General features: G+C 38.9%; 1 protein-coding gene across 4 annotated transcripts in view; it reads left to right on the forward strand.

The window, feature by feature from the left end:
- The window catches only part of LOC117327249 (protein mono-ADP-ribosyltransferase PARP4-like), an 80,559-nt gene that overhangs the window by 34,827 nt on the left and 28,885 nt on the right, over nt 1-16,847 (forward strand). For all 4 annotated transcript variants that reach the window (XM_033884153.1, XM_033884150.1, XM_033884152.1 and 1 more), the window contains 5 exons: nt 110-151; nt 6,771-6,958; nt 7,223-7,301; nt 10,951-11,051; nt 12,622-12,700. In XM_033884153.1, the coding sequence (XP_033740044.1) occupies nt 110-151; nt 6,771-6,958; nt 7,223-7,301; nt 10,951-11,051; nt 12,622-12,700 (489 nt within the window). The remainder of the gene's footprint in view (nt 1-109; nt 152-6,770; nt 6,959-7,222; nt 7,302-10,950; nt 11,052-12,621; nt 12,701-16,847) is intronic.

The following is a 16,847-nucleotide window of genomic DNA, read 5'->3' on the forward strand; positions in this document are numbered from 1 at the left end:
ATAAAAACTTTCCTTCATTACAAACTTTTTGTCATTGAATTGAAAAAAAACCCATTTTGTTGATTATAGGGAACAGACTGTAGTTATTGAAATTTCAATTTGTTAACAGGAAGTAGAATCCTCGGAATACAGTGACATATCTAGCGAATGGGTAAGTATTTGTTTCATATTTCAATCATACGTGTATAATGATGTAATATCAGCCCAATGTTAGTGTAAGGATCGAGACGATTTGTTTCAGTGATCCGTCTGTTAACTTTAATTTTCCTGCTGTTCCATCACAACATATCAAAACTGTCAGGTGACTAAGATGGCATCTGTATCAGTTTTAGACAAATGTAAGTTGTCTCCAGTATTGACATGTTGAGGCACGTACCAATAATTCTCTACAATTTTAGTCCACCTTCATCAGATGGTGAGCTATTCAAATCGCCTTGCGTCCGTGGTCCAGTGTCCGTCCGTAAACAATCCTTCCTCTATCTTCATATGTAGGTTCTCTTTGGTCTCTAGTTGTACCATTTGAATTTAGATTTTTGATTAGAAAAAATAAAATGGCCATCAGGCAGCCATCTTGGATTTTGAGAACTGAAGTTTGTTATCGCTATTTCTCGAAAAGTACTTGAGGGATATTCCTCAGACTTCATAATATGTAGGTTTCCCGTGGTCATAATACTCCCCGCAACGAAGTTAGGGGGGCGGTATACTGGAATCTGGTTGTCCGTCCGACCGTCCGTCTGTAGACACAACGATGTACGGCTACTCCTCCTAAACTACTGAGGGCATATCAACGAAACTTTATGACAATAACCCTTATACATGGGTAGATGTGCATTATCTATATCATGTTGTAATTTTGTGGTTACAATGGTAACCAGGTCACTATACTTTGTTTTTTGGGTGAGGGAGAATTTTGTCCAGCCTCTTAAACCTGTGAACTGCTTCAAGTCAAATACACAAGAGTGATAGGGACCATGTGTAAATGTGCATGCATGTTATTTCTCTACAGAATTTTTGGTTTCTATGGCTGGTTTCAATACCCATATTCTTGTGGAAAACTTTGTCAAGACAACTCGGACAACTCCTATATAGCTATCAACCAATTTCATTTGAAATACACAGGAATGTTAGGGACTCATAATGTGTACATATGCATGCAGGTTTTTTCCCAACAAATTTAGGTTGCCATGGTAACCCGTTCACTAAAAACAGGTTTTTGTTGGAAAATCTTCACCAGAAGGACGGTGGAGAGGCGGGGGGTATGATTTAGCCCTCTGGACGACAGTTCTAGTTAGTTGTGCGATTTGAATTGTGATTTTTTTTATCAGAAAAACAAAATGGCCGACAGGCAACCATCTTGGATTTTGATAATTGAAGTTTGCTATCACTATTTCTTGAAACTTGTTCTTGTCATCTGATTAGTAAGAGGAACAAAAAAGGAAAAGTAGAGAAAAGATCGGTCTGTCATAGAACGAATAAAGATCATTCAATGATTAGTAGTATTCAGATTGTTTCTAGTTTGAAGTGTGATTGGAGGTTAAAATGAAGTGTTACTAGGCCCTCTCTATGTTGTCTAATTGGTGTGGATGTTCAAAGAAACAGAATCTAAGTTCACATTGAATTCCCCCACTGTATAATGCATTAGGAGCAGGTGATAAGGTAAAGGAGGATGTGGAGAATGTAGCAACTTCAAAGTCAGCATATGTAGAGGTACAACAGTGTTTGTTGATGAAGCGTTTACAATGTGGTCTCTGTAATATTATTGCATAATTTCAAATGACATAAAAAATTATGGTGACATATCCATCCGTATGTGATATTTCTTTAGACCAATACCTTGAGAGTGCCGTCATCTTTCTTCATGAGAAGGGTGACATGGAAAGGGCACATTGCCATTTATTTCTTCCTCTGTGCTGTTATCATTGGTTTGATATGTTCTCACCTTCTGAGGTCCTTCCCTGACCTACATTGTATACGTGGTTTGATGTGTTCTCACCTTCTGAGGTCCTTCCCTGACCTACATTGTATACGTGGTTTGATGTGTTCTCACCTTCTGAGGTCCTTCCCTGACCTACATTGTATACGTGGTTTGATGTGTTCTCACCGTCTGAGGTCCTTCCCTGACCTACATTGTATACGTGGTTTGATGTGTTCTCACCTTCTGAGGTCCTTCCCTGACCTACATTGTATACGTGGTTTGATGTGTTCTCACCGTCTGAGGTCCTTCCCTGACCTACATTGTATACGTGGTTTGATGTGTTCTCACCTTCTGAGGTCCTTCCCTGACCTACATTGTATACGTGGTTTGATGTGTTCTCACCTTCTGAGGTCCTTCCCTGACCTACATTGTATACGTGGTTTGATGTGTTCTCACCTTCTGAGGTCCTTCCCTGACCTACATTGTATACGTGGTTTGATGTGTTCTCACCGTCTGAGGTCCTTCCCTGACCTACATTGTATACGTGGTTTGATGTGTTCTCACCGTCTGAGGTCCTTCCCTGACCTACATTGTATACGTGGTTTGATGTGTTCTCACCTTCTGAGGTCCTTCCCTGACCTACATTGTATACGTGGTTTGATGTGTTCTCACCGTCTGAGGTCCTTCCCTGACCTACATTGTATACGTGGTTTGATGTGTTCTCACCTTCTGAGGTCCTTCCCTGACCTACATTGTATACGTGGTTTGATGTGTTCTCACCTTCTGAGGTCCTTCCCTGACCTACATTGTATACGTGGTTTGATGTGTTCTCACCGTCTGAGGTCCTTCCCTGACCTACATTGTATACGTGGTTTGATGTGTTCTCACCTTCTGAGGTCCTTCCCTGACCTACATTGTATACGTGGTTTGATGTGTTCTCACCTTCTGAGGTCCTTCCCTGACCTACATTGTATACGTGTGTTCCTAATGTGTGTCATCAATGTTCCACAAACAAAGGGACAGCAGGCAATAATCATCCAAATATTACATAAATAACTTGACCACAGTATGAGGTGCTGGGCTGCCAATAAATAATTTGACCACAATATGAAGTGCTGGGTTGCCAATAAATAATTTGACCACAATATGAAGTGCTGGGTTGCCAATAAATTATTTGACCACAATATGAGGTGCTGGGTTGCCAATAAATAACTTGACCACAGTATGAGGTGCTGGGCTGCCAATAAATAATTTGACCACAGTATGAGGTGCTGGGTTGCCAATAAATAATTTGACCACAATATGAAGTGCTGGGTTGCCAATAAATAATTTGACCACAATATGAGGTGCTGGGTTGCCAATAAATAATTTGACCACAGTATGAGGTGCTGGGTTGCCAATAAATTATTTGACCACAATATGAGGTGCTGGGTTGCCAATAAATAATTTGACCACAGTATGAGGTGCTGGGCTGCCAATAAATAATTTGACCACAATATGAGGTGCTGGGCTGCCAATAAATAATTTGACCACAATATGAGGGGCTGGGTTGCCAATACATTATTTGACCACAATATGAGGTGCTGGGCTGCCAATAAATAATTTGACCACAGTATGAGGTGCTGGGCTGCCAATAAATAATTTGACCACAATATGAGGTGCTGGGTTGCCAATAAATAATTTGACCACAGTATGAGGTGCTGGGCTGCCAATAAATAATTTGACCACAGTATGAGGTGCTGGGCTGCCAATAAATAATTTGACCACAATATGAAGTGCTGGGTTGCCAATAAATAACTTGACCACAGTATGAGGTGCTGGGTTGCCAATAAATAACTCGACCACAATATGAAGTGCTGGGCTGCCAATAATTAATTTGACCACAGTATGAGGTGCTGGGCTGCCAATAAATAATTTGACCACAATATGAAGTGCTGGGTTGCCAATAAATAATTTGACCACAGTATGAGGTGCTGGGCTGCCAATAATTAATTTGACCACAGTATGAGGTGCTGGGCTGCCAATAAATAATTCGACTACAGTATGAGGTGCTGGGCTGCCAATAAATAATTTTACCACAGTACGAGGTGCTGGGCTGCCAATAAATAATTTGACCACAGTATGAGGTGCTGGCCATGGGCTGCCAATAAATAATTTCATCAGAGTATGAGGTGCTGGGCTGCCAATAATTAATTTGACCACAGTATGAGCTGCTGGGCTGCCAATAAATAAATTGACCGCATAATGAAGTGCTGGGTTGCCAATAAATATTTTGACCACAGTATGAGGTGCTAGACTGCCAATAAATAATTTGACCACAGTATGAGGTGCTGGGCTGCCAATAAGTAATTTGACCACAGTATGAGGTGCTGGGCTGCCAATAAATAATTTGACCACAGTATGAGGTACTTGGCTGCCAATACCTGTGCTGAAACTTTATGGACAGACAGTATCTTAAAAAGTGAAATATGTTGGTGTCTACACAAATTGTAGAATATCCCTGAAGTTTTAGATTTGGAGGTCTGTTCTTACAATTTCTACAATAAGATCTATCTCACTCTATATTACTTTTAGGGACTGGGTTGGCCGAGTGGTTAAGGTGTCCCAACACTTTATCACTAGCCCTCCACCTCTGGGTTGCGAGTTCGAAACCTACGTGGGGCAGTTGCCAGGTATACGTACTGACTGTAGACCAGTGGTTTTTCTCCGGGTACTCCAGCTTTCCTCCACCTCCAAAACCTGGCACGTCCTTAAATGACCCTGGCTGTTAATAGGACATTAAACAAAACCAAACCAAATTGAATAACTTCAAAGTTAAGAATTTCAGCTTTTTAGGTCACCTGAGACAAAGTCTCAAGTGACCTATTCTAATCCCCTTTTGTCCATCGCCGTGCGTCGTGCGTCCATAAAAAATTTACATTTACGACTTCTTCTCCAAAACCCCTAAACCAAATTCAATGAAATTTGGCAGGAAGCTTCTATGGCTAAAGGTCAACAAAAATTGTGAATTATATGGTCCCCACCCCCAAGGGCCTGAGGAGCGGGCCTAAAAAGGGTAAAATTGACTAAAATTCTTCTTCTCTTCTCTCAGATATAGTGGAATCAAACACTCTTCATAGATGGAAGGGCCTTAAGTACTTTACCAAAATTGTGAATTTCATGACCCAGGGGTCTCGGGTTTCCCCCTGGGGAGGGGGTAAAATTTACTAAAGTTTATATAGGAAAATCACATTTTTGGCTATAATTTGTTGGATTTCTATTGGAATTCATTTTAACTTGATTAACATTATCAGTATGGGATAACAGATTGATGGTATGCACATGATGGCCCTGACTGACCGCCAGGGGCTAATGGGCGGGGCTAAAAAGGGTAAAATTAGCAAAATCTTCAAAAAACTTCTTCTCTACTCTCAGATATGTTGGAATCAAACACTCTTCGTAGATGGAAGGGTCTTAAGGTGCTTTTCCAAAATTGTGAATTTCCTGACCCTGGGGTCACATGTTCGCCCCTGGGGAGGGGGTACACTTTACTATAGTTTATATAGGGAAATCATATTTTTGACTATTATTTGGAATTCATTCTAACTTTCTTAACATAATCAGCTTGTGATGGCAGTTTGATGGTTTACACATGTTGGCCCTGACTCTCAACCCCCCCCCCCCCCCCCCCCCCCTAATGGGTGGGGCTAAAAAGAGTCAAACAGACTGAAATTTCAAAGATCTTCTTCTCAAGACCCGATTAAGACAGAATCAAATACTCTTCATAGGTGGAAGGGTCGTATAGTGCTTTACTAATGTAATGAACTTCATGACCCTGGGGTCACAAGTTCGCCCCTGGGGAAGGGGTAGATTTTACTATAGTTTATATAGGGAAATCACATTTTTGACTATTATTTGTTTGATTTCTATCGGAATTCATTTGAACATTGTTAACATTATCAGCATTGGATGACAGCTTAATGGTATACAACTGTTGGCCCTGACTGACCAATAGGGTCTGAAGGGTGGGTTCCAAAAGGGTCAATTAAATTAACTGAAATATTCAAATCTCAGGTGACTGTTAAGCCCCATGGGCCTCTTGTTTGTCAATTGACTTGTTGGTTAAGACACAACATCATATGAAATAAGTATGTCATGATTTTGAATCATGATGTTAATCTGATTAAAATACAGGTCACAGTTGGTCAAAAGGTGATTAGCCTATAAGCTAGGTAATTGCAGTTTAACAACAATTTCAAACTATTGATAAAATCATTTCTGGTAAAACTAACATAACATTTAAGGAAACTATGGGCATCACAAGTTTTTCCTACTTGCCTATTTTAAGGACACTGGCACTGTGGTTTTGAAGAAAAGGACAAATGAGATTTTCACTGATTATGGGATTACGCTAATCACCATTTGAAAACCTGGACCCAGATGATCTTTATATCATAAGCTGCTTCTTAACGTGGTGGCTAAGACGATCTGTATTTCCAAGAATTTCTGCTAGAGACCTCTTGTTGTAAGATACAGGTGGTCTTTAGGTCAGACTGAACTGTGTTATATGTTCATTATACATTGTATCAATTAACATGCAGACACAAAAATTTCTATTAACAGTACATTATTTCCACAGAAATACATTGACTTAAATAAATATTGAAATCTGTTGAAATTTTTTAAAAGTGTGTCTTTTTCAACTTTTTGACACTGTAAATGTGATTCTGTATCAAATTCTGTGATCACGTCAACTAACACAGAATTTTGTATTGGGATGTTGAGAAATCCACAAAATATGATAAGAGGAAATTAGAAAACTTCTGTTTCCCAAAAATTTTCAGCTAAATTTGAATTTAAACCTGTTATGTTTTAGGACGGCATCTTCGAATATGAATCAATGGATGAGGAAATGATGAACCGTATAATGAATACAACGTATGTGGACTGTTGTTTACCTCACAAGTCTGAAGAAGAAGAAGAAGAAGAAGAAGAAGGAGAAGAAGAAGAAGAAGAAGAAGAAGAAGAAGAAGGAGGAGAAGAAGAAGAAGAAGATAAAGATGAGTAAGTCTAGCTGAAAATTTTCTGAATCAAATTATTTATATTATAAAACTAGATATCAAATAAGACAGTTAAATTGCTTTAACACTTTGAAAAACACTTGAGATACAGGTTGTGTTTAATTTACAAGAAATGCTATAAGAACTCGGATACTATTTCCAAGGTATTGTTACTGTTCTATGTCCCATGGGTTTCTTTATAAAGTGAATTTCTATAAATATACACATATATAAAAGACTGCTATATAAAGCATTATTTTTTTTAAAGATATATGGCAGCCCCTGTACAAGTAAAGAAGCTGGAACCTGAATTGTTTACTATGCCGTTGAAGATGCAGAGTGCAACTGTGAGTTTATATGAATATCTAAATTTCACACTCTGGCCACCAATTAATACTGATTTATGTTTTAACATGGATTGGCATTCAATCAACTTGTTATTTATTAAAAAAATTTGTTAAAAAAATTGTTATTTGCAAGATTGTGTTCATGTTGACAATACATAAAAATCTGATGGCTGTATGATAATGCTTAATTTATGCTTTTGAATTTTCTTATTACAATAAAACTTGCCTAATATGACCCCATAGGGTGAGTGACCGTTTTGGTCACATTAGACAGGTTGTCAGAAAAGTCAAAGTTTTATGCTTTGAGAAAAAGCAGAATTTCACAGGAATATACATACAGTGTCAGATTTAGCAGGGTGTTGGAAAAGTCAGATGTCGTATTAGACAGATTTTACTGTATTAGAATAAACTATATATAGGATGTATACCAACATAAAAGTTTTCTAGATCATATAATAGTAGATATAACAATGTGTCCATTTCTCAGTTTCTGATGGACTATGTACTAGATATGACTGCGTGTCCATTTGTCAGACTCTGATGGACTATGAACTAGATATGACTGCGTGTCCATTTGTCAGACTCTGATGGACTATGTACTAGATATGACTGCGTGTCCATTTGTCAGACTGATGGACTATGTACTAGATATGACTGCGTGTCCATTTGTCAGACTCTGATGGACTATGTACTAGATATGACTGCGTGTCCATTTGTCAGACTCTGATGGACTATGTACTAGATATGACTGCGTGTCCATTTGTCAGACTCTGATGGACTATGTACTAGATATGACTGCGTGTCCATTTGTCAGACTCTGATGGACTATGTACTAGATATGACTGCGTGTCCATTTGTCAGACTCTGATGGACTATGTACTAGATATGACTGCGTGTCCATTTGTCAGACTCTGATGGACTATGTACTAGATATGACTGTGTCCATTTGTCAGACTGATGGACTATGTACTAGATATGACTGCGTGTCCATTTGTCAGACTGATGGACTATATACTAGATATGACTGCGTGTCCATTTGTCAGACTGATGGACTATATACTAGATATGACTGTGTGTCCATTTGTCAGACTGATGGACTATATACTAGATATGACTGCGTGTCCATTTGTCAGACTCTGATGGACTATGTACTAGATATGACTGTGTCCATTTGTCAGACTCTGATGGACTATGTACTAGATATAAGTGTGTGTCCATTTGTCAGACTGATGGACTATGTACTAGATATGACTATGTCCATTTGTCAGACTGATGGACTATATACTAGATATGACTGTGTGTCCATTTGTCAGACTCTGATGGACTATGTACTAGATATGACTGTGTCCATTTGTCAGACTGATGGACTATGTACTAGATATGACTGTCCATTTGTCAGACTTTGATGGACTATGTACTAGATATGACTGTGTGTCCATTTGTCAGACTCTGATGGACTATGTACTAGATATGACTGTCCATTTGTCAGACTCTGATGGACTATGTACTAGATATGACTGTCCATTTGTCAGACTTTGATGGACTATGTACTAGATATGACTGCGTGTCCATTTGTCAGACTGATGGACTATATACTAGATATGACTGCGTGTCCATTTGTCAGACTGATGGACTATGTACTAGATATGACTGCGTGTCCATTTGTCAGACTCTGATGGACTATGTACTAGATATGACTGCGTGTCCATTTGTCAGACTCTGATGGACTATGTACTAGATATGACTGCGTGTCCATTTGTCAGACTCTGATGGACTATGTACTAGATATGACTGTGTCCATTTGTCAGACTGATGGACTATGTACTAGATATGACTATGTCCATTTGTCAGACTGATGGACTATATACTAGATATGACTGTGTGTCCATTTGTCAGACTCTGATGGACTATGTACTAGATATGACTGTGTCCATTTGTCAGACTGATGGACTATGTACTCGATATGACTGTCCATTTGTCAGACTTTGATGGACTATGTACTAGATATGACTGTGTGTCCATTTCTTTGAGACTCTGATGGACTATATACTAGATATGACTGTGTGTCCATTTGTCAGACTGATGGACTATGTACTAGATATGACAGTGTGTCCATTTGTCAGACTGATGGACTATGTACTAGATATGACCGTGTCCATTTGTCAGACTGATGGACTATATACTAGATATGACTGCGTGTCCATTTGTCAGACTGATGGACTATATACTAGATATGACTGTGTGTCCATTTGTCAGACTGATGGACTATATACTAGATATGACTGCGTGTCCATTTGTCAGACTCTGATGGACTATGTACTAGATATAAGTGTGTGTCCATTTGTCAGACTGATGGACTATGTACTAGATATGACTATGTCCATTTGTCAGACTGATGGACTATGTACTAGATATGACTGTGTGTCCATTTGTCAGACTTTGATGGACTATGTACTAGATATGACTGTGTGTCCATTTGTTTGAGACTCTGATGGACTATATACTAGATATGACTGTGTGTCCATTTGTTTGAGACTCTGATGGACTATGTACTAGATATGACTGCGTGTCCATTTGTCAGACTCTGATGGACTATGTACTAGATATGACTGTGTCCATTTGTCAGACTCTGATGGACTATGTACTAGATATGACTGTGTGTCCATTTGTCAGACTGATGGACTATATACTAGATATGACTGTGTGTCCATTTGTCAGACTCTGATGGACTATGTACTAGATATGACTGTATGTCCAGTTGTCAGACTCTGATGGACTATGAACTAGATATGACTGTCCAATTGTCAGACTGATGGACTATGTACTAGATATGACTGTGTCCATTTGTCAGACTGATGGACTATGAACTAGATATGACTGTCCATTTGTCAGACTGTTGGACTATGTACTAGATATGACTGTGTCCATTTGTCAGACTGATGGACTATGTACTAGATATGACTGTGTGTCCATTTGTCAGACTCTGATGGACTATGTACTAGATATGACTGTGTCCATTTGTCAGACTGTTGGACTATGTACTAGATATGACTGTGTGTCCATTTGTCAGACTGTTGGACTATGTACTAGATATGACTGTGTCCATTTGTCAGACTCTGATGGACTATGTACTAGATATGACTGTGTCCATTTGTCAGACTGATGGACTATGTACTAGGTATGACTGTGTCCATTTGTCAGACTCTGATGGACTATATACTAGATATGACTGTGTCCATTTGTCAGACTGATGGACTATGTACTAGATATGACTATGTGTCCATTTGTCAGACTGTTGGACTATGTACTAGATATGACTGCGTGTCCATTTGTCAGACTCTGATGGACTATGTACTAGATATGACTGTGTGTCCATTTGTCAGACTCTGATGGACTATGTACTAGATATGAGTATGTGTCCATTTGTCAGACTGATGGACTATGTACTAGATATGACTGTGTCCATTTGTCAGACTTTGATGGACTATATACTAGATATGACTGTGTGTCCATTTGTCAGACTCTGATGGACTATGTACTAGGTATAACATAATTTAATATATCAACTGTTAAATCATTTCATATGAGTTGGCCAGTTTGAAACATCAAATTCCATTCAAAAAATGAACGTGTTGGTGTCATGTTGCAGTATGAAGAATATGCAGAACCTTGTGATATGTATGGGGATGTTGATATGGAAGTGGAACAATCAGAAGCTGCTCAAGCTGAAATTGAAATATCATATGCTATGTAAGTGTTCTGTATCATATGGTATGTAATAATTCTGTAATACATGACAGGTAAGTGCTCTGTATTACATGACAGGTAAGTGTTCTGTATTACATGCTAGGTAAGTGTTCTATATATCATGCTAGGTGAGTGTTCTGTATAACATGCTAGGTACATGTAAGTGTTCTGTATTACATACCAGGTAAGTGTTCTGTATTACATGCTAGGTAACTAAGTGTTCTGTATTACATGCTAGGTAACTAAGTGTTCTGTATTACATGCTATGTAAGTGTTTTATAATACATGCTAGGTAAGTGTTCTGTATTACAAACCAGGAAAGTGTTCTATAAGTGTTCTGTATTACATGCTAGGTAAGTGTTCTATATTACATGCTAGATAAGTGTTCTGTATTACATGCTAGGTAAGTGTTCTATATTACATGCTAGATAAGTGTTCTATAAGTGTTCTGTATTACATGCTAGGTAAGTGTTCTATATTACATGCTAGATAAGTGTTCTGTATTACATGCTTGGTAAGTGTTCTATATTACATGCTAGGTAAGTGTTCTATATATCATGCTAGGTAAGTGTTCTGTATTACATGCTAGGTTATCGCTATACTTCTCAGATAGTTCTTGATGGATCTTTGTCAGAAGGACCAAGGTGAGCTTATGCCATACTGTGGCATCCGTTGTCCGTCCGTCAACAATTAACTTCTTCTTCATAACCACAGATGGGAATTTGACGAAATTTGGTCAAAAGCATCCCTATGGGTTGGGACTCAAAATTGTACAAATGGTGGGGCTGACCCCACAGGGACTTAGGGACGGGGCCAAACAGGGTCAATTTGGCTAAATTGATATAAACAACTTCTTCTCTGAAACTAAGCAGTGGATATCACTCATATTCACCTAGTAGCACCCCCTTGTGGTAGGGATTCAAAATTGTACAAATGGTGAGGCTGAGGGGCGTCATTCTTGTTTCATATTCTCATGAAACCAGGTGAGCGATACAGGCCCTTTGGGCCTCTTGTTCTTTTCAATCAATTTCAAAAATAGAGAAATGTTAAGAGAAGCTGGGAATAAGGAGTTTTGCGTGCTCTCAGTAATTTCTGATCGTTCAATGGGCACCAAGATCCATTTGGGATCTGGGCCCAGTCGTTCAGAAGGTGATCAGCCTAATCACTGAATTAGTGAAAGTCTCATTTCTCCTTTAATTAAGACCTTCTATGTGCATATTCCTTGAAATAGGCAGAAATAAAATGACTGAGGAGTGTTATATTTTCATAAACATTTTTGTCAAGTTAGTTTTACCAGAAACAATTTTATCAAGATTTTAGAATTGTTGTTAAACTGTTGTTAGCCTATTCAACTTTTTAACAACTGGCCTCTGTTTTCAACAGAGGTATTGTGAGTACTTCAGTTCATCATCACACTAACCACTAATAATACCTAAGATTTGTTATTAACAAATCAATAGGTCTACTGTTAACAGTTTATAGATTTGCATTATAGTTCGGTTAAATCATTGACAAGGTGACAGAACTTTTTATGATAAACAATAAATATTTATAAATGATACTTTTTTTCCAGAAGTTTGAATGTTGATGCTAGAAAGGAATTAAAAGAGCAGAAAAGTGAGCCTTTAACTTCATCATTAATGCGAGCCATGGTAAGTTTATATTAATTTACATTTTACATTTCAGTTTCAAATTCACTCTATGTTACTCTGCATGGTCCCTTTATTGATCATTGATACTAACAAGATGGCTTTTAGATTGATCATCAAATCTGAACTGCACACCCTTTAATATTCAGACCTGTTTGTGTGAGTTGTGCCAGCATTTGTTTTTAAAAAGTTTTTGTCTACCAGTAATCTTGGCTAGAAAATTCCCAGCGTTCTCTTGATTTTGATATAATCATCACACTTTAAAGTACACATGTTTTGCTGTATAGAATAAGATGCCGGGGTAAACACAAATGTAATGGGTGTACAAAAATGTAATGGGTATACGAAAATGTAATGGGTATACGAAAATGTAATGGATATACGAGAAATGTAATGGGTATACAAAAATGTAATGGGTATACAAAAATGTAATGGTTATACGAAAATGTAATGGATATACGAGAAATGTAATGGATATACAGAAATGTAATGGGTATACAAAAACGTAATTATACAAAAATGTAATGGGTGTACAAAAATGTAATGGGTATACGAAAATGTAATGGGTGTACAAAAATGTAATGGTATACAAAAATGTAATGGGTATACGAAAATGTAATGGGTATACGAGAAATGTAATGGGTATACAAAAATGTAATTATACAAAAATGTAATGGATATACGAGAAATGTAATGGTTATACAAAAATGTAATTATACAAAAATGTAATGGGTATACAATGTAATGGATATAAAAAAATGTAATGGTATACAAAAATGTAATGGATATACAGAAATGTAATGGGTATACGAAAATGTAATGGATATACGAGAAATGTAATGGATATACAAAAATGTAATGGTATACAAAAATGTAATGGGTATACAGAAATGTAATGGGTATACAAAAATGTAATTATACAAAAATGTAATGGGTATACAAAAATGTAATGGATATACGAGAAATGTAATGGATATAAAAAAATGTAATTATACAAATATGTAATGGGTATACAAAAATGTAATGGGTATACGAAAATGTAATGGATATACAGAAATGTAATTGGTATACAAAAATGTAGTTATACAAAAATGTAATGGGTATACGAAAATGTAATGGATATACGAGAAATGTAATGGATATACAAAAATGTAATGGGTATACAAAAATGTAATGGATATACAGAAATGTAATGGGTATACAAAAATGTTCCGAGAGGATTACTACCTTGCCGTGGTCCGGAAGCTTGAGTGTTTCAATGAAACTTTGGGCTTTGCTGGCCAGAGCGTTATAAGTTCTTGTTAGGTCAAACCATGCCAGAGAGGTCAAAGTTGAGGAACCAGACCAAAAGTAATCTAACCCAGTAGCTCAATTTTGAGCCAAACCATTTGCCGTGGTTTGCGTCCCGTAAATCCGGGGAAGAAGGTCCTGGTGGTTGAGTAATTTGGATGTTGATTATAAATCATGCCAGTCTGCAACACACGACTTTGGCTTCAAACTCGGACTAGACGGGTGGCAATATGGTCCCTGTATTTTCAATCGGCTGGAGAACCAAACTGCTGCTTTCTCTTTCGAGTATACTATTTTATGTAACCCTGACACTTTCGACACTGGAAACCCGTGCTAACAAAAGTGTCCCCTAGTTGGGCTCCGTGGTGGGTGGGGACAAAAATAGTGAACAACTTCTACATACATATGGGTACAAACGATCAAAATGACACAAAACGCAAAGGCGAGTCATCAAACACAACAGACACAGCACAAACAAAAACAATACCTAGTCAAACCTCACAAGCAAAAACTATACCAAATCAAACCCAAACTTCGATCAAAACTACATCTGGAACTGGAGCCTCTCCGCTGTTCCCTCACTTCCTAACCATGTCCTCCAGAGATAAGGGCAAGAAAACTTCCGAGTTATCACCCATCCTGTTGAGGAAGGGAATTCAGGGAATAGCGGGTGAGGTAAAATCCATCAAGCCAATGAGATCTGGTATTCTCCTCATTGAGGTTTACCGCCGTCAACAGGCGATGAACCTCATGGGTACTTCCAGTTTTGCCGGTCTCAATGTCGAGGTGAAGCCCCATGCTTCACTGAATTCTTCAAAAAGTATAATCAGGTGCCCCGCATTGAACAACGACTCCGAGGCCGACATACTGGAGTACTTCCAACATGTTGAGAACATCCATGTTTCGGAGGTTAGGCGGATCCGCTCCAGACGCAATGGTCAAACAATCAACACAAATACATTCATTCTCACGTTCGGAGTGCCGCAGCTACCTCAGACGGTAACAATAGGTTACCAGAGGTACGGTGTCTCCGCCTACATCCCCAACCCTCTGCGATGCCGTAACTGTCAAAAGTACGGACATCACGAGGACAGATGTGGACGGAACACTGTCTGCGAACACTGCGGACGTGAAGGCCACACAGACAACGACCAATGCAACATTGTTGGCAAGCGTTGTATAAACTGCCAGGGTGACCATGCGGCCTCATCTCGAGACTGTCCTGCCTGGAAGAAGGAGAGGGAGATCCTCCGGTTGAAATATACCGAGAATATTTCCTTTCCTGAAGCCAGGAGGATTGTCGAGAGTAAGGACAGCACAAACCCCACGTTTGCCACAATTGTCAAACAGTCGACAGCACGTACCATCTCGGTGAAGGATACCTCTATCCAAGCATTTGAGGACCAGTCTGCCTGGGGTCCAGATGCTCCCGAGATGGCAAACCTACCAAAATACAAACACTTAATTGGGAGAGCCTCACGCTGGAGTGCCACCCCCAAACCTCCAGAGCCATCAAAACCCATACAACTCGCACCACCATCAATCGTACCATCGCCATCGAATACAAAAACAATCGTAAACGAACGGAAATCTAAGACAGGTGCCGACCACCATAGACAACGAACTCTGTCACAGCCGTCGGTCGACACCTCCAGAATTACCAAGCGACCTAGCTGCCACTACACCCCCTCAAGATCAAAGAACACCAAAATCTAGGGTACGGATCAATAGGCATCCCTCCCTAAACAACAAACCGGCCAAGGGTTCAGATGACCCTATCCTTGGCTACAACAGGTATGGCGTTCTTATGGACGACAGTGAACAGCATATAACCAACGTTGCTGTTACTAGACAGCCTATACCAGGCATCCCTGTCAGTCCGAAGAACGACCAGCATGAACCAGGATAATGGCCAATAATAGCAACACGATCATACAATGGAATATACGCGGACTACGGGCAAATATAGAAGAGTTTCAAAATTTATCTAAAGAGTTTAGACCTGCCTTATTTTGCCTACAGGAGGTCATGTTAAAAAAGCCAATTACCCTTAGAAATTTCTCGCTTTATAATAGCACCACAGCTATAGGAATCAAAGCAGCAGGAGGCGCAGCTGTAGCTGTCAATAAGAATATTCCTCACAGAATGATCACGTTAAACACAAATTTACAGGCTGTCGCTGTATGTGCAACTTTACACAGACAAGTAACTGTCTGTTCAATTTATCTTCCTCCAAGTGTTGCTTTCACTAGTGAGCAACTGAATAACCTCGTCTCTCAACTCCCAACACCATACATAATTCTCGGAGATTTTAATGGGCATAACAGCCTGTGGGGCTCTCCGAACACAGACGAGAGAGGAAGACGTATTGAGGAATTTATAGATAAAAACAACTTGTGCCTGTTTAACAATAACACCCCAACATATTTACACCCTGCTACAGGCTCTTGTAACCACATAGACCTATCACTATGCCACCAATCCATTTTTCTCGATTATGACTGGAAGGTTAATAATGATTTATGTGGGAGTGACCACTTCCCTATTTTTCTAAATAATATTGGGACTCCTCTTGATAAACCACTTCCTCGATGGAATATGCACAAAGCGGATTGGGTCCAATTCCAACACATGTGCAACGAGGAGCTTACTGTAGAAAAACTAACTAACCTTGATGGTTCATTTAAAACATTCACCAAAACTCTTACTTCTATTGGCGAAAAAACTATACCAAAGTCCGTTCCAAAACCTACAAAGTTTCTTCTATCTGAAGAATCTTTTATTAATAGATCCGGCCGAAAGGCAGCTCTAAGACGATTTTTGACTTCCCCAACTGTTGAAAATTACAATAATTTTAAAA

Source organism: Pecten maximus, chromosome 5, assembly GCF_902652985.1.
Source record: "Pecten maximus chromosome 5, xPecMax1.1, whole genome shotgun sequence".
In the NCBI taxonomy this organism is placed as follows: Eukaryota; Metazoa; Mollusca; class Bivalvia; order Pectinida; family Pectinidae; genus Pecten; species Pecten maximus.